Source organism: Rana temporaria, chromosome 4 (genome assembly GCF_905171775.1).
Source record: "Rana temporaria chromosome 4, aRanTem1.1, whole genome shotgun sequence".
Classification (NCBI taxonomy): Eukaryota; Metazoa; Chordata; class Amphibia; order Anura; family Ranidae; genus Rana; species Rana temporaria.
The window spans coordinates 234,264,861-234,287,044 of NC_053492.1; the positions used below are offsets into that span (position 1 = coordinate 234,264,861).

The 22,184-nt window shown below is 42.0% G+C and overlaps 1 protein-coding gene across 1 annotated transcript in view; it reads left to right on the forward strand.

Annotated features, from left to right (window-relative positions):
• LOC120937061 (dynein heavy chain 5, axonemal-like) overlaps positions 1–22,184 on the forward strand; it is a 342,938-nt gene that overhangs the window by 227,210 nt on the left and 93,544 nt on the right. Inside the window, exons 69-79 of the mRNA XM_040350003.1 lie at positions 807–914; positions 4,104–4,243; positions 4,507–4,638; positions 5,386–5,569; positions 6,700–6,851; positions 8,216–8,382; positions 9,402–9,491; positions 12,887–13,032; positions 14,610–14,693; positions 15,134–15,293; positions 17,236–17,332. Coding sequence (XP_040205937.1) covers positions 807–914; positions 4,104–4,243; positions 4,507–4,638; positions 5,386–5,569; positions 6,700–6,851; positions 8,216–8,382; positions 9,402–9,491; positions 12,887–13,032; positions 14,610–14,693; positions 15,134–15,293; positions 17,236–17,332 — 1,460 coding nt within the window. The remainder of the gene's footprint in view (positions 1–806; positions 915–4,103; positions 4,244–4,506; positions 4,639–5,385; positions 5,570–6,699; positions 6,852–8,215; positions 8,383–9,401; positions 9,492–12,886; positions 13,033–14,609; positions 14,694–15,133; positions 15,294–17,235; positions 17,333–22,184) is intronic.

The window sequence follows — 22,184 nt, forward strand, 5'->3', positions numbered from 1 at the left end:
TATTCACCTACTACTACGTAAACTACGTAAAATACGACGGCTGTTCCCTGGTCCATACCTTAACATGACTTACCCCTGCTTTATGAGGCTTAACTATATGCCGGACGTAAGCCTTACGTAAACCGCGTATATGAATGCGCCGGGCGCAAGTACGTTCGTGAATCGAATCGGTGTATCTCCCTCATTTGCATATTCGATTCGTAAATCAATGGAAGCGCCCCTTGCGGCCAGCGTAAATATGCGCCCGCGATACGACGGCGTAGGAAACTTACGTCGGTCGTAGGAAGCCTATTTTCAGGCGTATCTAGTTCTATGGACAAGGTGCATAGATACGACGGCGCACATTTACACAAGTGCTACGTGAATCCGGGCCCATGTTTTTTAATAGCTATACACAAATGCTTTGCCTTTCATTTCTATTTTAAACTAAATGGGTCATTTTACAAGGTGAGGGTTTACATCAGTACGATATCAAAGCCTCAGATCAGTGCGATTTGCACCTCCTATTTCATTGGCGTTTGTGACTTAGTTTAACAGTCTATGCAAGTCGCAATGAAATCTGCAAAAAGCAGTGCAGGACCCTTTTTTAAAGTCACTACGACATGATTCGCAGCAATTTGAACTGTTCCATTGCTGGCGATGGGGTGTGACTTGTCATGCGATTTAGAACTGTCAAATTGCATGACAAATTGCACCGGTGTGAATGAGGCCTTAGGTTTAAAAATGTAAAAATATTTCTATAACATTATTCCTTTCGAAGACACTAGTTCTCATAGTAATACTGTGCTGTCTTTAATACCTGTCAGGCGGATGAGCTTGTGGTTGATAGTTGTCTAGATGTCATTAACAGCCTGTTGATCTGTGGAGAGTATGATTCCTTATTCACCACTGAAGAAATGAACGATCTCCTGCAGGTAGGTGTTTCAAAATCTGCTACTTATTGATCTATCTTTACTCCACTGCTTATTAACTGTACAGTACATTATGTAAATACCATGTTTTCATGAGGATAGGAATTAGTTTGAAGGCAAGACCACTTGCTAACATGTCTGGTTCCATGCTGAGAACTTTAGGTTTGGGTACCTAGACAGAAATAAATGTTTTTTCTAAACATCCCACTTTACTAGTCCGTATTTGAAGTCTGTGTTGGTTTTCAGAGAGATCATCACTGTTGGGTAATGGAATATAACTATTATGCCGCGTACACACAACCGTTTTTAATGGTCTAGAATAAACAACGTTTTTTTCGACGTGATTCTTGTCAGGGACCAAGAGAACAAGTAGGTTGGTATTTAGAGACTAGGCTAGTGATGTAGCTGGGGGATAAATTGTGAATGGCTTTGTAAGTAGTTGTTAGTTTTTTTGAATTTAATTTGTTGGGTGAGTGGAAGCCAGTGGAGGGATTGACAGAGGAGTAGCAGACACAGAGCGATTGGTAAGATGGATGAGTCTTGCAGCATTCATGATGGATTGAAGGGGTGATAGACTAGGTAGAGGTAAGCCAATAAGGAGGGAGTTGCAGTAATCAAGGTGAGAGATGACCAGGGAGGGAATCAAGAGCTTTGTTGTGTCATTGGTTAGAAAAGGGAGTATTTTGGAGACGTTGCAGAGGTAGAGGCAGCAAGATTTGGGCAGTGATAGGACGTGGTGCTTAAAGTAGAGTTCAGAGTCCAGGACTACACCTAGAACTTTGGCATGCGGGGATGGGCTCAGGGAAAGGGACACATGGGGGAGGAAGAGGTATAAGTTTGGTTTTGGATAGATTGAGTTTGAGGAAGTGGTACATATAGATTAACATCCAATATCTAAAATAGCCTTGCCAAGTAGTGACATAGAAGCTACTGTATTTAAGTTTGATAGGGCAAGAACACAGTTTTCTTAAAGTAGCGCTTTTTAACATATGGCCAACCGCTACTGCAAATAGAACATGGGCCAGTCATAAAAACCATCATACAGTGAGCAATCTTGAACAATAACCCAAACAATAGCTTAAAAGGCTGTCCTTAACCTGGGTGCTAGGCAGGCATTTGACTACACCAAAAACCACTTGAGGACATAAACTATAAACAACAATACAATGTCTGACAAGCTAACAGATTAATAAAGCCATTACAATTACTACACGTGGAAAAGGGAACTTGTCAGATGGCTGAAGTCTTCATTCACAGTGCCCTTACCAGTCATTGGAAACTTAAGCCCACCCTCTCACACCACAACCAATTAAAAGCCCATAGCACCCAGACTCATGAATTATAAAGTCAATTGGAAAAATCAGGGTTTGGAAAAAAAGAAAGTCTATAAAATTTTCCAGGGATTCCACGATACTGATGTATGGGATAGTGGATCCCACCCAGATGATCCACAATTATTCGTATGTAACTTGGTTACCAGAGTCATGAGCTGCTTACCAGATCATAGACTTAAATCAGCGGTCGACTGTGACCCAGCCGCGGCCTTTGAGGAAAGCAGGGGGGGGGGGGAAGCCCACTTCCTAGATGTGTCAATCTCTCCCCTGAGACACAGAGCTGTAAGTGACGGTCCACCGTGATAAACAGCACTCAAAGTGTGAAATCCCACCACCGGTATTAGGAGCAGCTTACCAGAACTTCAATCATAAACCACAGTCGGCTGTGACCCAGCCGCGGCCTTTGGGGAGATCCTACTCCCTAGATGGAAGCACCACTTGCACCCTCGATATTATAGAATGATATCACCGCACAAAAAAGGGAAACAGCAGACATAGCATAATTCCGTGGGATAGGGTATTTAATAAAACCATAAAACAATAAAAGGTTTACTCACATTTGGAGAAAAACACAAGGAGCATTTAAATTTGCCGGCCGGCATGTATCAGAGCAATGCCCGTATACCAAACGTGATGACGTCACCGCACGTCCTCCCAGACGCGTTTCGTCATTGGACGTTATCAATGGGATCCCATTGATAACGTCCAATGACGAAACGCGTCTGGGAGGACGTGCGGTGACGTCATCACGTTTGGTATACGGGCATTGCTCTGATACATGCCGGCCGGCAAATTTAAATGCTCCTTGTGTTTTTCTCCAAATGTGAGTAAACCTTTTATTGTTTTATGGTTTTATTAAATACCCTATCCCACGGAATTATGCTATGTCTGCTGTTTCCCTTTTTTGTGCGGTGATATCATTCTATAATATCGAGGGTGCAAGTGGTGCTTCCATCTAGGGAGTGGGATCTCCCCAAAGGCCGCGGCTGGGTCACAGCCGACTGTGGTTTATGATTGAAGTTCTGGTAAGCTGCTCCTAATACCGGTGGTGGGATTTCACACTTTGAGTGCTGTTTATCACGGTGGACCGTCACTTACAGCTCTGTGTCTCAGGGGAGAGATTGACACATCTAGGAAGTGGGCTTCCCCCCCCCCCCCTGCTTTCCTCAAAGGCCGCGGCTGGGTCACAGTCGACCGCTGATTTAAGTCTATGATCTGGTAAGCAGCTCATGACTCTGGTAACCAAGTTACATACGAATAATTGTGGATCATCTGGGTGGGATCCACTATCCCATACATCAGTATCGTGGAATCCCTGGAAAATTTTATAGACTTTCTTTTTTTCCAAACCCTGATTTTTCCAATTGACTTTATAATTCATGAGTCTGGGTGCTATGGCGCAGTTTTAACCCCTCCTTTTCTCTAGTCCATACATTTTGTGCCTCGGCACTAGAAACTGCTGCCTTCCCTTCCATATATATATTTTCCCCTTGGTTTATATATCCTTTTGTCTTGCGTTATATTAATTTATATGCATTAACCCTTTCTCTGGATAAGCGCAATTTTTTCTTATTGAATTAAAAGCCCATGCATCCAGCTGTAAAAACTGAAGGGGCATCATTCCCAATGAAAAAGATAAATACAACTATAGAAAACAAATTACTTTTTTTCAAGCTTTATATAGATTATTGTTTGTAGTGATGGTGGTGTTTGTCATTAGCCATTGTGCTTGCTTTGTAGCAACATCATAAACCATGCCGTGGATCACTGATTACGGTCTTTTCCTACCTTGATTCTTTATTGCCACCTCCATGGTGCAACATAGCCAATTGATGGATTTTCAAACAATTGTCTTTAGGTTCTAGGTCCTGCTTTACGGAGAAAACACCCCCATCTCGGTTATGATCCAGCTAAGTACTTTGTTTCTCAAGTGAAATCTTACCTGAGGATAATGATATGCATTCCACCATACCATGAACTTTTGGAAACTGCTTCGGGGTATGTCAGCTTTAGTAATTGTTGAGGCATCTACTTGTACTTTTTGTATTTATTGCTGCTAATGATTTGTTTTGTGGTACCAGTGTGATTAGCATATTTTGAATTAGCAATACTCTGCAGGTCTGTTTGTGATACCATCATTGTCCAGTTACTGTCGAAGGTTAGATTTATTATTTTTATGGATTAGTTTTTTTTATACTATATATACCATTTAAGTATCTCGGTAGCAGCCGTTTAAGTCCAAATGATGTGTTTCTTTGCAGAAAATATCCAGGATTTTTAAGTGGTTGTCAGCTAATTTGGATTGACAGCTGGTCACAAGATGCTATCCACAGAGAAGCCAAATACTACATAATGCAACACAAGATTATGGAGACCCACACTGAGGAGACACGGTATGTCTGCAGCTTATGTGTTATTCTAAATAAATTACAGTTCATGGAAAATGCATTGCATTATTAATGTGGATTTGTACAGAACAATATTTTTTTTTTATTGTTAAAGTGTATGTAAACCCTAACAATTGACTTTTCCTAATTGCTCCCTTTTGGTCTGTTAAATGTACCATGGAAAATGTTTTGTTGTACTTGCTCAATAAGTGCAAAAAAGTATCTGTTGATCATGGTAGAAATGTAAAGCTGCCCTGTGCTCTCCGTACACTTCCTGTATTATCTCAGGGTGTCTAATTAGGCCTCCTAGTTCTTATGTTTGGACTTCATCACCATTAGTCTCTGTTTTGTGGAGAATATGATAGAGAGAAAGTTTAAATATTTTAGAAAAATAAAACTGGGCAGGGATGACATCACACAGCCCACAAAAATGCTTTGTGCTGTCAACCCACAAAAAGATCAAATATGCAGCTGATTGGCGGCAGCCACTGATTGGTAGAATTTTTTTCAAACACGTTCCTTCAGTAAAAATTGATTAAACAATTGACTTCTCTTGAGTGAGAGCTCACACACTGATTGAAATTCTATCTGTGTATGGCCAACTTTAGGAGTGCTTTTTTGACAGATCAGCAGGAATTTTTGCGTACTTGCACGGTATTTAAGGGTATAAGACATTAGAAAATGTGCATGTATTACAAATATGTACCGCAAATGTCTTTTTGTTGCTTACAATTTTCTGTATTATATTTCCAGAGAGAAAATAGCATTGGCTGTTTCTTTGATTCATAGTTATATGCTCCAAGAAAATAATCAAGTTCCATGGGCTGGACATTGCAATTCTGAAATTTCTATGAATTCTACAAATGATCCGAAACTAGATATTTTACAATCTAATGTATACCCATATCATCTTCCACTTTGCAGAGATATTGTTCAGGTATAAAACAAATATTTACACGCTTATAATGTCACTCTCTATTAGCAGCCAGTAATGTTTCCATCCTAAAGCCCACCTTAAATGCTAACTGCACCTTTTGCACGTTACACTTGTAAAAAATTGGGCACCCCCCACCCTAGACAATCTAGACCCCTGGTGCTCAATCTACAGCACAGGGGACCCCATGCAGCTCTTTGACACTAATTGTAAAGCCCTCGGGGTTCCAGCAAACAGTAGTCTTGTTTTTTCTTACCTAGGTGCTTACCAGTGGAGAGGCGCTGCCAGTGGAGAAAAATATTATTTAAAATGATTTCTAGTAGTGAAGTAGCCTGTTTAATTTATTTCATACTATGTTACTTTTTCTATCTTGTCTATCCCTTTTTTATTTTTATGTTTGTTTTTCTTTGATCTTATGTAGTGGATATTGCTAAAAGCAATATCAAATGTGGCACAGAGTTTTAAGGAGGCTGTAGGGAGCAATGTGAAAGCGCTGATTTGTAAATAGGCAGCAATAGAAGTGATCCCCAAGTCTATGAGGCTGGGTTCACACTAGTGCGAATTGGATGCAGATTTCTCCACATCAAATTTGCATGACAGGAGATTGTGACCAGCTCTCTATGGAGCCGGTTCACACATCTCTGTTGCTGCTCCGGAGCTGCTTGCACAGAGTTCCTGTGTGACTTTGGCTCCGTTCAGGGCCAAATGCAGGCAAAAATTTGTCCCTGATCCATCCCTGAAACGGAGAACAGGGATGCATCGGACCCCTGCTGTGAGCTGCATTCGTCAGAGGTGTGAACCCAGCATCAATGTCTTCTATAGCATACCTCTAGTCTCCAACAACTCCTGCAGTATGCTTGTGTCTCTGACCATCTCCTGTTCTGTTACATTCAATGAATATTATGTGTGGCCCTCTGGTGACATCAGGGCTGGGCTCGAGGCTCTCTATATCATGAGAGTTAACCACCATTGATCTGGACAATCCCAGAGGATGGCAGCTGCAAAACTCCAGAAGGCAGGTTTTGCCCTGTATGATATCAGATGCTAGGCCTTTATCTCGTACTGTAAAAAAAACTGTTCCAGTCACCTGAATTACTATTGAATATGGTTTTATCTGTGTTTTTCCAAAACAGGAAAGACTGAAGCTCCAGATTTCAAAGGAAAGCACAGCAGCAAAAGACAAGGTTTTTATTGGTCCAAACATATTGCAGTTATTTTTGGATAACTTTAGAAGTATATTCGTGAAGAAAACTGAAGAACATTACAACACAAATAATCAGTTAACGTAAGTCACACATTGTGTTACAATAAGGATACAAGGTACAAGTATATATACTTTATGGGAATCTACATGGGTACACAAATAAGACTTTCCAAAGAGTAGAAAGATCATTTTTGAAATTTAGGCTTACAAGTGGAAGCTTCAACCACTGGGTTTTTGAAGAGAATAGCAGTAAAGGAGCTATAATTTTTGACTTAATTTTAAACATGCAGGCTCCAAAGCTGTCATCGTGTTCCCAGCCACAAACATGCAGGGCAGGCATTCAGACTTTTAGACTTCTTCTTTCAGACTGCTTGCTTATTCCTGGTAACATACTGTACTAAGTCTTGAAACCGGTATCACAATGACAGCCTTGGAACTTACACCCTTAAGAGCTGTTTTCGCACTGGTAGCTCCCATATGTATCTCTTTACAGACTCATTTTAAATCTCCATATGGATATGGCAGAAGCAAAATAAAGATCCATGTAAAGTACACCTTAAAAAAATGTTTCCAAATACACCTCTTCAAGCTGAGAAACAACTTCCTAGTAAATTAAATTTTTGCATGGCAGCTCAATAACTGCATGCCCCACTAGTTTTCAAAAGCCTATGCTTTTGCTGAATCAAAACACAGAAATGTGGATAAATAATAATATAGAATAGTTTCTAAACTTTAAAAAAATATTGCAATAAATTATCAAAAACCACTATGATTTGCAGTTACAGTATATTAGACTACTTGCGCCCGTCGCATAATATACGTGGTTTGTTTAAGTCGTACGTCCGGCGTAAAGTTATTCCCCATATAGGAGGTGCAACTCATGCAAAGGTATGGACCAGGGAACACAAGCCGGCATATCTTTTGTCGTTTACGTTGTACGTGAATATGACTAGGCGTAGGTTACGTTCACGTCGTAGGCAGTGATTCGACGTATCTTAGGCAGTTGTTTCGACGTGATTCTGAGCATGTGCACTGGGATGCGGCCACGGGACAGCGCATGCTTTTATGGCGCTTGGCCCATCATTTCCATGGGGTCACGCCTCATTAGCATGGCTCACGCCCACTTCCACCTACGCTGGCTTACGCCGAGGAAACCCAGCGTATCTTTAAGAGCGAGTGGGAGCGAGTGCTTTGTAAATCCAGTGCTTGCCTCTGTGCGCTGCGTCGGCGTAGCGTATATTAGATACGCTACGCCCGCATAAATATGCACCATGTATGTGAATCCGGGCCATAGTTTTCATGAATTAAGCATTAACTAACTATCGGTAATGGCAATAATGTTTTTAAAAAGGTATTTTGCAATATTTTTTATAAGAACCTTCAGACTTTAAAGACATCATAGGTATTCAGACCTCTTGAGATTATGCTTTGCTTTCTTTCCACAGATGCGTACTTGAGACACTTGATAACACTCGAATGGATGTAAAGAAAACTCAAGAAGCAATTGATATCCTAGAAAAAAAATACAGTGAAGCACAAATTATTGCTGCAGACATTTTAAATAAACTTATTACAAAGACTTCCATTTTGGAGAGATTGAAAGCCACATTGGGTGAGCCATTTGATAAGCTCTTCAATTATTACATTGTAAATAATTTAGCACTGTGGACTTGAAAGCACTAATCACATCTAAGATTGTACAAAAACCATGTTTGAACATCTGTATGTTTTTGTAATAAATGTTAATACAAACTTTTTTAAGGGTTACCCATGTACCTTGTCAGTAAATTAGTAGTGTAATAACATTGATTTCACACAGAGCGGGCCATAAAAATCTTATCTCTGTCCCTGATTTAGGAATTCATGTTTCCTTAGGGTCCATGCACACTGGCTTAAAAAAACACTGCCCCTAGAGGAGTTTAACGTTTTGCCTGTAGAAGCAACTAATGTTATCCTATGTGTCCATGCACATTAGGTTGTTTAGAGCCATATTTTATGCTCAGTGCTTAAAGGCAGCAAGAAACCCCTCTGTTCTGCATTTTTGGGAATTGTGTTTTTCTGTGAATGGACACTTAGTGCAGCCTTTCTCAACCTGTCTATGTGGAAGGAACCCTTGAAAAAAGTTTGAGATCTCAGGGACCCTCTGAAATTATGTTTTCATTTACAGCTCACAGAATGTAAGTGTGATCAGGGAGTTTTAAATATCAAAATAGATAAAAGAATAAATATTAAAATTAGCTTTTTATTGTGAAACTTGGGTGTGTTTTTATGCTTTGTTTTCATCCGGTAGTTTTTTAAGGCATACAGACTTCATTGTTGTGATCTAACAGTTGTACACCTGTGGAGAGGAAATATTATTTTAAAAAAATGTCCAGAAAAATTGCAAATAATTTATTTGGTAAAGCCTTGATGACCCGTTCACAATCAAAAAAGAGGCAGAATCGATGGACAACCAGCTCCCTATTCGTCGTCTTTCTTCCATGTCTCTATTTTGGATTTCCTCTAAGCTCTAAAACAATAGAAATTCTGTATTGGGGCGAACGTTTCCTGTTTATTTTCAGTGTAATTGTAAATTAATGGTTATACATCTAACATTACAAAGTACATTTTTGCTTTTTCCTTTTTAATCAGGTCTTGGAGATGAAACTCTTCAAATATTTTTGTCCCAAAATGAAAACGAACTAGACAATTTTCAAGAGGATGATGATTTATTAAAGGAAGGTATAAAGTATACTTTTTCATGTGTGTTTGTATTTCTTTATACTCGTATTATTATGTAATTTAGTGAGCAGTAAAGTGATTAAAGGATGTAGATAAACACATTGCCCTTTAAAGCAAATTGTAAATAAAAACACAACCTTTTATTTTAAAGGCAGGAGATGATTTCAATATTTACAAGCTGTACTTTGTGGCCATGGTATAGGGCAGTGCACATCTTCTTTGATGAAAAAAACATGTCTACAAATCTCAATAGCTCAAGCTCAAATTAATACACATAGCTAAATTATCTAAGAAAACAAACAAACAATCCCCCTAACCCTGTCTGCTTGCCAGTTTCACACTGATGGAGTTTCACTTAGGCCTCGTACACACGACCGAGGAACTCGACGGGCGAAACACATCGTTTTCCTCGTCAAGTTCCTTGTTAGGCTGTCGAGGAACTCGACAAGGCAAGTTTCTCCATTCCCGTCGAGGAAAAAGAAGACATGCTCTCTTTTTGGCTCGACGGGATCCTCGACAGTTTCCTCGTCGAAAAATGTACACACGACCGGTTTCCTCGGCAAAAAAAAAATCCCAGCAAGTTTCTTGCTGGTTTTTGCAGAGAAACTCGGTCGTGTGTACGAGGCCTGAAAGAGACAATCTGAAAATGTCCTTGCTGTGCTGTTTTGTTTTTAGAAAACCCATAATTCTTTCTGACACCAGTGTCATGGGTGTACTTCGTATTAAATATCAACAATGTAATGTGCCAAAAAACGCTTTCTATAATGTCACTAAACTGTAGTATTCACAAATTCGGCATGATCTAGTAAGACATTTTTTCACTTCAATTATTTTTTTAATAATTGAAAAACGTGCAAAGCTACATTGTCCTGTACCTTTTAACAGTGTTGCATAACTGAGTAATTTTGGTTGCAAGCTTTTCAAACCAAAAATTGTATAAATGTAGTAGAGAAAATCACCGCTCAAGGATACTGGTCAGGAAAATCTCATCACCTGATCCAAAGCCACGGGTGCTGGCAATGCATGGGATAATGCAAAATGAAGGAAGGATTTCTGGACAGCCGCACTCCAAAACTTGTTGCTTTTATTGTAAAACAGAAAACACAGGATACACGCCACAGCAAACGGGGTACAAGCTAATGCGTTTCACACCAAACCTTAGTGCTTAGTCATAGCTTAGTAAGCTATGTCCAGAAATCCTTCCTTCATTTTGCTGTATAAATGTAGTAAATGTTGTAATTTTTTAAGAATGTGATTCAACAGATACCCCAATTACACACTGCTGTTAATTTACTAAAGGAATAGAGGGCCAGATTCAAGAAGCAATTGCGCCTGTGTAACCATAGGTTACACAGCGCAATTGCTTACTTGCTCCGGCGTAGCGAATGCTCCTGATTCAGGAACATCGCTACGCCGACTGCAGCCTAAAATCTGCGTGGCATAAGGCTCTTATGCCACGCAGATTTTAGGCTGCATTCTTGCGTTGGCCGCTAGGGGGCGCTCCCATTGTGATCTGTGTATAGTATGCAAATTGCATACTAACACCGATTCACAACGTTGCGCGAGCCCTGCGCAAATTACGTAGTTTGCGTACATCGGGTTTCGCGTAAGGTTACACATCCTAATAGCAGGCGCAGCCAATGCTATAGGATACCCACGTTCCCGCGTCGCGAGATTTAAAATCTACGTCGTTTGCGTAAGTGAATCGTGAATGGCGCTGGACGCCATTCACGTTCACTTTGAAGCAAATGACGTCCTTGCAACGTCATTTGCCGCAATGCAAGTCGGGAAAGTTTCCCGACGGAGCATGCGCTCTACGCTCAGCGCAGGAGCGCGCCTAATTTAAATGATTCCCACCCCCGGCGTGATCATTTACATTGCGCGCGCTTACGCCGGGCAATTTTGCCGGCGCGCCCTCGCAATTTACGGAGCTACTGCTCCGTGAATCGAGGGCAGCGCAAAATATTTGCGGGGGCGCAGGGAAAAATCGTTGCCCTGTGCCTCCGCAAATAAAGCGCAAATGTACCTGAATCTGGGCCAGAGAGTGTTCACTTTACAAGGTGTATGTTCGCTTAGTTTAGTGGTTGAGGTTAAGGTGTTCACATTGAATACCTAATCATGTGCAAAGAAAAAAAAAAAATATATATATATATATATATATATATATGTCTTTTTTTTTTATTAAGCCTTTACTTCTTTAACCACTTGCCGACCTGACGCCGTCGTTTTACGGCGGCAGGTTGGCTCCCCTGCGCGAGAGCACGTAATATAACGTCGGCTCTCGCGCAGGCCACTAGGGGCGCGTGCGCGCCCCCCGCTCGCCCCCGACCCTGTGCGTGTGCCCGGCAGGCGCAATCGCCGCCGGGCACCCGTGATTGCTCGTTACAGAGCGGGGACCGGGAGCTGTGTGTGTAAACACACAGCTCCCGGTCCTGTCAGGGGGAGAAATGCTGATCTTCTGTTCATACAATGTATGAACAGAAGATCGGTCATTTCCCCTAGTGAGGCCACCCCCCCTACAGTTAGAACACACCCAGGGAACATACTTAACCCCTTCCCCGCCCCCCTAGTGTTAACCCCTTCACTGCCAGTGGCATTTTTATAGTAATCCAATGCATTTTTATAACACTGATCGCTATAAAAATGCCAATGGTCCCAAAAATGTGTCAAAAGTGTCCGAATTGTCCGCCATAATGTCACAGTACCGAAAAAAAAAAAAACGCTGATCGCCGCCATTACTAGTAAAAAAAATATTAATAAAAATGCCATAAAAATACCCCCTATTTTGTAAACGCTATAACTTTTGTGCAAACCAATCAATAAATGCGATTTTTTTTACGAAAAATATGTAGAAGAATACGTATCGGCCTAAACTGAGGAAAAACAAATGTTTTATATATTTTTGGGGGATATTTATTATAGCAAAAAGTAAAAAATATAATTCTTTTTCAAAATTGTCGCTCTATTTTTGTTTATAGCGCAAAAACTAAAAACCGCAGACGTGATCAAATACCACCAAAAGAAAGCTCTATTTGTGGGAAAAAAAGGACGCCAATTTTGTTTGGGAGCCACGTCGCACGACCGTGCAATTGTCAGTTAAAGCGACGCAGTGCCGAATCGCAAAAAGTGCTCTGGTCTTTGACTAGCAATATGGTCCGGGGGTTAAGTGGTTAAAAAATTAACTCCACCGTCATTTAAGACTTCCATCAATTATCTGCCCCCCCCCCCTCTTCTCTGCCTTTGGCAGCTCTGCAGCAGCCGGTTTTAAAAGAAACAATAGTAGAAAACATCTAGACTTACAAAAGTATTGCTTCACACAATACTAGTATATGCTGTAATTAACGTGTAGTCTTTACATTATAAACTGAGTATTATTTTTTACTGTTAAATCCTAGATAATAGTGATGAATATGATGATGCATTTAACCGCATGAAGGAGGCCAGTAAAAAGTCCTACCTTCATGATGTCACGCAAAAGACAGAGAAAGCAGCAGATGAACTGAATGAACTAAAGAAAAATCTGCAAATTGTTAAAAATGAGGTACATCTGTATTTTTTTATATTTTATTAATATGAATTGAATAAAAACAGAGGAGGCAAAGCCACAGCATCACATTTGAATCTGCTTTTTAACATTTTTATTTTATTTATGCCCTAATCCTCTATCCTGTTGCCACCACTCCACAGCAATTTCTGCCAATATGTATCACACAGCAAAAACAGCTGCAATTCCCATGTAAAATGACACTTACAGTGTTTATAATGTTTTTTTTTTCCCTTTAAAATAATAAACACATCATACTCACCTGCTGTATGCAATAGTTTTGCACAGAGCAGCCTCAATCCTTTTCTTCTCAGGTCTCCTGTTGATGCACTTCTGGCCCCTCCCCTTTGCTGTGTGCCCCCAGAGCAGGCTGCTTTCTTTGGGGACACTCATGCATGCTCCTTCCTGAGCTGCCTCTGTGTGTCTATGGGAAACACCCCCTGCTCCCTCCTCACTGGCTGTGATTGACAGCAGCAGGAGCCAATGAATCATGCTGCTGTGTCACAGTCAATGAGGAGAGAGAGGGCCCTGAGAAACACTGCTTTTGTGCACATCGCTGTATCGTGCTCAGGCTTGGGTAAGCATTAGGGGGGGCTGCGGTGGGAGATGCACACTGAAGGTTTAAATCTTTACCCTTTATAACGACTTTAAGTCTGGTACACACAGGTGTTTTTCTTTTTTTAAACCCAGCAGGCTAAACAAAACAAAACTGAGGAGCTTGCAAGAGGCTTGCTGTACTAACGATGCAACGATCTCCTCGCTTAGCTTTTGTGTGACTTGATAGGAGGACTGTCTCCCCACCAGAACACACTGGTCAGATGCCAGACAGGCTGCTGGTTTTCAAGTATGCCCGTTCAGCAGAAGCCAGACAGGCTTCTATATACACTGACCAAATGTCGGCCGGTTTCTGTGGAACCCAGCCGATATTTGGCCTGTGTTTACCTCAATCCAAGAACTGTTGCATCTTATTTACTATTTCATTCATATGTAGATCAAAGATGTGACCCTGCAGTTAAATAAACTTTACCTGTAAATAAATAAAACTTTTTTTGTTGTTTTTTTTATATTCTTATATAACCACAAATCAACCTTTAGTTGTATATTTCTGTTTATCTACCATATTTTTATTTATATTCTTTTTGTATGTTAAAAAAAATCCTGAACATTTTTATTTGGCACTAAGGCACTTTTGTCATTTGCAAATATCTTTGCAATGCTTTGTGTCAAAATCGTCAGTACAAATGGGGTAAATTATAGAATAAAATGTGCACTTTTTAATTACAGTAACACTACCTATCTTAAAATGAACACAGGTCCATATAGAAAAAACACAAGAGTCTTGTTTGTCCTACAAAAAAAGCAATGACTAATATAAGTTCCAGAAAAAAATGTATGTATTTTTATGCAACTGATGAAGGGGGGAAACTTGTGGGTCACAAAAATTTCTGGTTAAGTTTTTGCACACAGTAGACAAGTGCTTATAAATTTGATTGAGCTCCATAAACGGCAAAAAAAATTCAAAGCTGAACACCTTTAACTGCTGTTAGGTAATTAACTTTATGGTTTCCTTGTAGGTGATGCATTGGTGTAGTAAGGTGGACAAACCATGTGTGGAAAGACTTGTGCGATGCCAAACCCCTCCATATCTGGTTGGCCAGGTAAAGAATATTTTATTTTTATAAAAATCAGAACAGGGTAAAATCAGGTGAGCTGGCAAAAAAATATTAGGATTAAACTTTCATGTTCTATCATATATTAGAAGTACATCTGAAACTACTTGATTACCGTAGAGTGTATAATGTTGTCTTAAGCATATGTCCTTCATTTAGTCTAGGAAATGGTATTCAGTGAAAAAAGCTGAATATACAGTAATTCTTCTGTTCTAAATTCTCTTCATCATTGCAAGTACAGAAACAATTGGACTTATTTATTAGGTTGACTAATTGTGACTGGTAACCAAGGAATATTTTTGTCAAGATTGCTGGGCCAGTGAAGTAATGTCCCATAATTATTTATTGTCGTTTATAAATATGACAGCAAATTTAGGTAAACCATTAAATTAAAATAAATATTACACTTTTTCCCCCCCTGATTTTAGATTTTGGAAATGGCTTTGGTCATGATCAGCTGCCTCCCAAAATCTGAAAATGCAAACGAACTTCTAAAAACTCCAAGTCCGTTAAATGAAAAATCAGACAGCAGAGCCAGTAGCAGATTCCAGCCTTCACCTGTAGGAAAGTCGTCCCCTCCAAAGCGAGGTATGGATAATGTATTTTTCCTGTTTGTGATAGGTTATACAATTTTTATTGTAATATTCAGCATGACAGTAAGGTGACATAGGTTTGTACATTTAAATTGTATGTCTTACACTTAGGCCCCGTACACACGAGAATTCAGCCAGAAACTCGATCGGAGCCATATTCTGCCGAGAAACCCGGCCGTGTGTACACTTTCGGCCGAGGAAACCGACGAGGATCTCGTCGGGCCAAATAGAGAACATGTTCTCTATTTCCTCGTTAGTCAACGGGGAAACTTGGCTCGCCGAGATCCTCGCAGCTTCACAAGGAACTCGACGAGCAAAACGATGTGTTTTGCCCGTCGAGTTTCTCGGACGTGTGTACGGGGCCTTAGGGATTGATTGATTTACTGAAGCTGGAGAGTGAAAAATCTGACACAGATGTGCATGGTAGCCAATCAGCTTCTAACTTCAGCTTGTTCAGTTAAAGAGGAAGTAAACCCTGATAGGTAAAACACATAGGCCCGGATTCACAAAGCTCTTGCGCCGACGTATCTCCAGATACACCGCGTAAGTGCAAATATGCGCCGTCGCATCTATGTGCCGGGCCCACAAACTAAGATACGCCTAAAAACAGGCTTCATCCAACCGATGTAACTTGCCTACGCCGGCGTAGAGTGGCCGCATATTTACGCTGGACGCATTTGGCGCTCCCATTGATTTTCTATTCAAATATGCAAATGAGGGAGATACGGCAATTTACGATCGTACGTGCGTCCGACGCAGTGCGCGTAAAATCATACGTCTGGCGTAAAGTTATGCCCCATAAAGGAGGTGTAACTCAGCAGCATCCACGCAAAAGGCTGCACCAGGGAACCCAAGCCAGCGTAATTTACGTTGGACGTGGGTCTGGCTGGGCGTAGGTTACGCTAACGGCGTACACAGTGATCCGGCGTAGCATAGGCATTTGTTCCGACGTTCGTTCGTTTTAAGTACTTTTCTGGCGCTCGGCCCATCATTTGCATGGCTCACGCCCACTTCCACCTGAGAAACCCAGCGCAGTTTTGGGAGCACTGGCTTTGTGAATTCCGTGCTTGCCTCTCTGTGCTGCGTAGGCGTAGCGTACAGGAGATACGCTACGGCGGCATAAATGTGTGCCGCTGTCTGTGAATCCGGGCCATTATGTGCTAGTATGCAAAGCATACTAACACATTATGTGACACTTACCTGCAAACGAAGCCTGCGCTGTCCCCACTGAAAGTTGCATTCCTTGGCGCAGTGTACAGCAAATATATCCTAAACGACGCACCTTTAGAAAATATTTACAGTACCTATAGGTAAGCCTTATTATAGGCTTACCTATTGGTACAACTTACCAATGGAGGTTTACAACCTCTTTACGCTTTGACAATAAAACCCAGAAGCTGATTGGCTACTATCCAGAACTGCACCAGATTTTACACACTCCAGTTTTAGCATATCAACCACTTAGCTTCCTTAAATGTATTAGGCCTTGTACACACGATAGGTTAACCAGAGGACAACGGTCTGAAGGACCGTTGTCCTAGGTTAACCTATGAAGCTGACTGATGGTCCGTCGTGCGTACACACCATCAGTTAAAAAAACGATAGTGTCAGAACGCAGTGACGTAAAACACAACGACGTGCTGAAAAAAAACAAGTTCAATGCTTCCAAGCATGCGTCGACTTGATTCTCAGCATGCGTGGATTTTTAACCGATGGTTGTGCGTACTAACGAACGGTTTTGACCTATCGGTTAGCAAAGTTAGTTAGTTAAATAACCTATGGGGCCTACACACAATCGGTTTGGACCGATAAAAACGGTCCTTCAGACCGTTGTCCTCTGGTTAACCTATCGTGTGTACGAGGCCTTAGTGTTGTTTTTTTCGGGAAAAAGAAAAGTAAATACCCTTAACCAAAATGTCTGTTTGTTTTTTCATTAGGCTTCAGAGATGCTGCTGACAAAGTTGATAGAGCAAGGTGGAAAAACATACAATATTGTATGGGGGAGACCAGCAAGTTTGTTGATATGATACATCAGTAAGTTAAATTCAAATGGATTTACTTAGCCTGAGTACACAAGGGCCGAAAATCGTCAGAAAATGATCAACAGAAAACTTTGTGACTTTCAACTCTTGGTGTTCAGCTCCCTATCCGATAGAAGCTGGTCTCGCGACCAGGTTCTGTCAACCAAGCATGCTGGAAAAACAGAATATGACCACTGCTGGTAGCAAATGGATGCGATGAGTGCGTTTTGGCAGGGGGGCAGTCCCCCTGTCAGAAAACAATAGCTCAGTGGGGGTTGATTGCCGCACTAACAGTGCTGGGCAGTATAAGGGTACAATAAAGAACATGACTAACATTCAAAGTAAAAATTCCCATCCCTTGTACTTCATTTGTAATTATTACCATGTTCTGTTTTTTCTTTTTTATCAATGACAGGATACAGCTATGTGATTTTAAAGTTTATTAGATCGAGTTAACCAATTTAATAGACAATCAAGTTGATGCTGAAAACATTTTTTTTTTATATTTCAGCATACATTTAAACATTCTACACAATACTAGACTTATAGAGTACCCTGACTTTCATGAGAAAAATATATTGCAAATCAAAAATATAATATAGCATATACAATACACAAGTCGTATTTTTATTAAAACTCATATTTTTATTTCAATCTGCAGGGCTGTATTTTTATGTAAAATGTAATGCAATATGGCAACCTGGAGGTGCTCTGTACACAGTTGGTATACAGAACACCCCCCTAGATGTCATTTCCTGCTTGTGTGATTAGCTCAATGATATTCCCAGAAGTCTGCACTAAGATACAAGTCAGATTTTAGACATTCTCTGCAACAAAAATGTTAGGTTTGGTGAGACGCTTCCAAATTGTTAATAATTTCTAAGGGGTGCCGACCCTGCTATATTCCTCATTAGAGCCCTGCAAATGTATCAGCTGATCACAAATAAAAAAAGTCACTCCCATTCTGAATCACAAGACATTATATAACAAAAACCTATTCTTTCAAGCAGGTAGGACTCTTCAACATAGTTTGTAAAAATCCTTGCAATGTACATTGAGGGGAAGGGATTGTTTTTTTCGCAACAAAGGTGGAGTTACTCTTTAACAATTCTCCAATTGTATTACTTAGTTTGTAATATAGTGAAGAGAAATTTTATAAAGCTTCTTGAAGAACCTTACAGTCTCAGGATACACTCGTTGCACACAAACTAGGACCATTTCTGGTGAAAGCCAGGTAAACTACTAGAATTGTTTTCTACATTGTGGAATGAAACAGGAACAGTCAGAGCAAAGCAGTGCATTCAATTAGAAAACATACGACAAAGTATTTGTTAAAAGAACCAGTTGAAATATAATACAGGGTTCCAGTACTAAACACTTATGATGGTCATACTCTAGCTAAAAAATCATTTGAAAATCTGTAATTTGGACCTTTAGGGCCAAATTCCCAAAAGAGATACGCAGACTTAACTCAAGTTTTCTAAATTTACACGGCGCGTATATTTGCGCACGATCTTCAAAACGAGTTAAGCCCAGATTTCCGTATTTTCAGCCGTACCTAAATTAGTTACACCTGCGCATCCCCGGGCGCAAATTACGCTAGTCTCGCCGCTGTTTTTGATAGGCAAAGATGCAAATGAGGGAGTTAGGGCGATTCTCAAAATTAAGTGTGTGCGCCGTATTTTCCGCCCTGTGCGCACCTGTTAGTTTCCCTGACTAAATTTCCACATTATAAAACCAGCCCTAATTTTACACATGCTGTGGAAGGGTTTGCTGTAGGTAGTGACTAGAGCTTAGAGCTATAGTTGAGAAGGATCTTTGTTTAACCACTTCCCGCCCGGCCTATGGCCGATTTACGTCCGGGAAGTGGTTATGAAATCCTGACAGGACGTTCTAGAACGTCCTGCAGGATTTCATGCTGCGCGCGCCCGTGGGGGCGCGCATCGCGGCGATCGGTGATGCGGGGTGTCAGTCTGACACCCTGCATCTCCGATCTCGGTAAAGAGCCTCCGGCGGAGACTCTTTACCACGTGATCAGCCGTGTCCAACCACGGCTGATCACGATGTAAACAGGAAGAGCCGCCGATGGCTCGTCCTCACTCGCGTCTGACAGACGCGAGTAGAGGATAGCCGATCTGCGGCTCTCCTGACAGGGGGGGTTAGCGCTGATTGTTTATCAGCGCAGCCCCCCCTCGGATCGCCACACTGGACCACCAGGGATGCCCACCCTGGAGCACCAGGGTGGGCAAAAAAAAAAAAAAAGCCAAAAAAAAGTCTAAAAAAAAAAAAACCATAAAGAAAAAAGATGCCAGTCAGTGCCCACAAATGGGCACTGACTGGCAACAATCAGTGCTGCCACCCCAGTGTCCATCAGCGCCACCCCAGTGTCCATCAGCGCCACCCCAGTGTCCATCAGTGCCACCCCACAGTGCCCATCCATGCCCAGTGCCCACCTAGCAGTGCCCATCTGTGCCACCCATAAGTGCCCATCTGTGCCGCCCATGAGTGCCCATCTGTGCCGCCTATGAGTGCCCAGTGCCGCCCATGAGTGCCCATCAGTGCCGCCTATGTGTGCCCATCAGTGCCGCCTACGTGTGCCCATCAGTGCCGCCTACGTGTGCCCATCAGTGCCGCCTATGTGTGCCCATCAGTGCCGCCTATGTGTGCCCATCAGTGTCGCATACCAGCGCCGCCAATCAGTGCCACCTCATCTGTGCCCGTCAGTACTACCTCATCGATGTCCATCAGTGCCATCTCATCGGTGCCCATTAGTGCCGCCATATCAGTGCCCGTAATTGAAAGAGAAAACTTATTTACAAAAAAATTAACAGAAAAAAATAAAAACGTAATTTTTTTCCAAATTTTCAGCCTTTTTTTAGTTGTTGCGCAAAAAAAAAAATCGCAGAGGTGATCAAATACCACCAAAAGAAAGCTCTATTTGTGGGGAAAAAAGGACGCCAATTTTGTTTGGGTACAGTGTAGCATGACCGCGCAATTGCCATTCAAAGTGCGACAGTGCTGAAAGCTGAAAATTGGCTTGGGCGGGAAGCTGCGTAAGTACCTGGTATGGAAGTGGTTAAAAATGCCAGGGCCAGCTAAGATTCTGACGGCACTTGCCGCCTTACAGGCACAAAGGAGGAGGAGGGCACAGAGGAGGAGGATGAGGGCACAGGCGAGAGTTTATCGGCCACGGCGTGATCTTTTACAGATGCCAGATTATGAGGTGTATGGCAACTACAGGTTTGATAGGGAAGCCATCCTGGAGATCACCCAACTACTTCAGGAGGATCTTATCACCCCAACCAGACGCTCCCATGCCCTGACACCTCTACATAAAGTGATGGCAACCCTCCATTTTTTATCCAGTGGCTCATTCCAGCGTGCATCTGGAGGTCTGGCTGGGATGGTGCAGTCGACAATGAGCCGATGTGTCCATCAGGTGGTCCCTGCCATACTGTGGCGCATGACCAATCAATTTGTGATGCCCACCCAGGAGGAGCAGCGTGTGCAAGCCATGACAGACTTCTACAGCATTGCTGGCTTCCCAAGGACCATCGGGGCGATAGACTGCACCCATGTGGCACTACAGCCCCCCCATGAAACTGAACACCTGTTCAGAAACAGGAAAGGCTGGCATTCGATCAACGTCCAGATGATTGTAGATGCCCATGGCCTCATCTGGCACGTTTGTGCCAAGTTTCCAGGGTCGTGCCACGACAGTTACATTCTACGGCAGACCAAGATCTACTAAGACTTGGAGCAGAATGTGTATGGAGACAGCTGGCTGATTGGTGAGTGACATTGGTGTCAGGTATGCCCCCCCCATGATGCAGACATCACAAGGGGCACATGCATGACTAATATCCTCCTGTCTTTTCCCTTACAGGTGACTCTGGATATGCGTTGGGACCCCACCTGATGACCCCCTTTAGGAACCCCCAAACACCAGGAGAACGGAAATTCAACGAGGTGCACATCCAGACCCGGGCAATAGTAGAGCGGACATTTGGCCTTCTCAAATCCAGATTCAGATGCCTTGACAAGACTGGGGGTACACTCTTGTATTCCCCAGACTTTGTCTGTCAAATTATTGGGGCATGTTGCATCCTCCATAATTTTGCTCTGAGAAGGGGCCTGCATGTTGAGATATGTCCTGACCTAACCCCCCACCCAGGCAATCCCCCCCCCCCAAACCCCTCTACCCGGTCTGCTGAGGGCCAGGTAATAAGGAGACAACTGGCTGAAGGCATCTTTGCCCAGTAAATGGACCCTAATTATCTATATTTTTTTGCTTTGCCCAGAAAAAATCACAGAGATTATGTGACCTTTAAATATTTTCTTTGTACATAAAATGCACATTAATTATATGACAATGAGAATGTTTTTTTTGGTACAAAACGCACATTAATTATCTCACAATGAGAATGCATGAATGCACGTCACTGTGGTCCCTAGCACAAACACATCACATGCACATCGAATTGGATTAGATCCAAGTACACCCCCCCACCTTTGGTACTTGGGAGCAGTAACGCCCCGCCACGGCTCCAATTATGTCACTGTGCATTCATACACCATTCAGGAACCTAGGATGACTTCTCCCTGGTCCTGGGGATCCCTAATCCACCAAAACTGAGGGTGACACCCTTATGTTTTCAGGAATGCCACCCCCCCCCACATTCACACATCATTCACACACATAAACCAAATCATAAGTACAGTTAAAAACAATAATAAAAAAAAAATCAAAAGTACCCCTGCAACTTAAGGATGTTGCCGAGTGCTCCTTCTGGGCTGCCCACGGGCACGGGGACGGCCACGGCCGACTGGGGGATCTTCACGGGGGGGGGGGTTTGTGCAGGGGA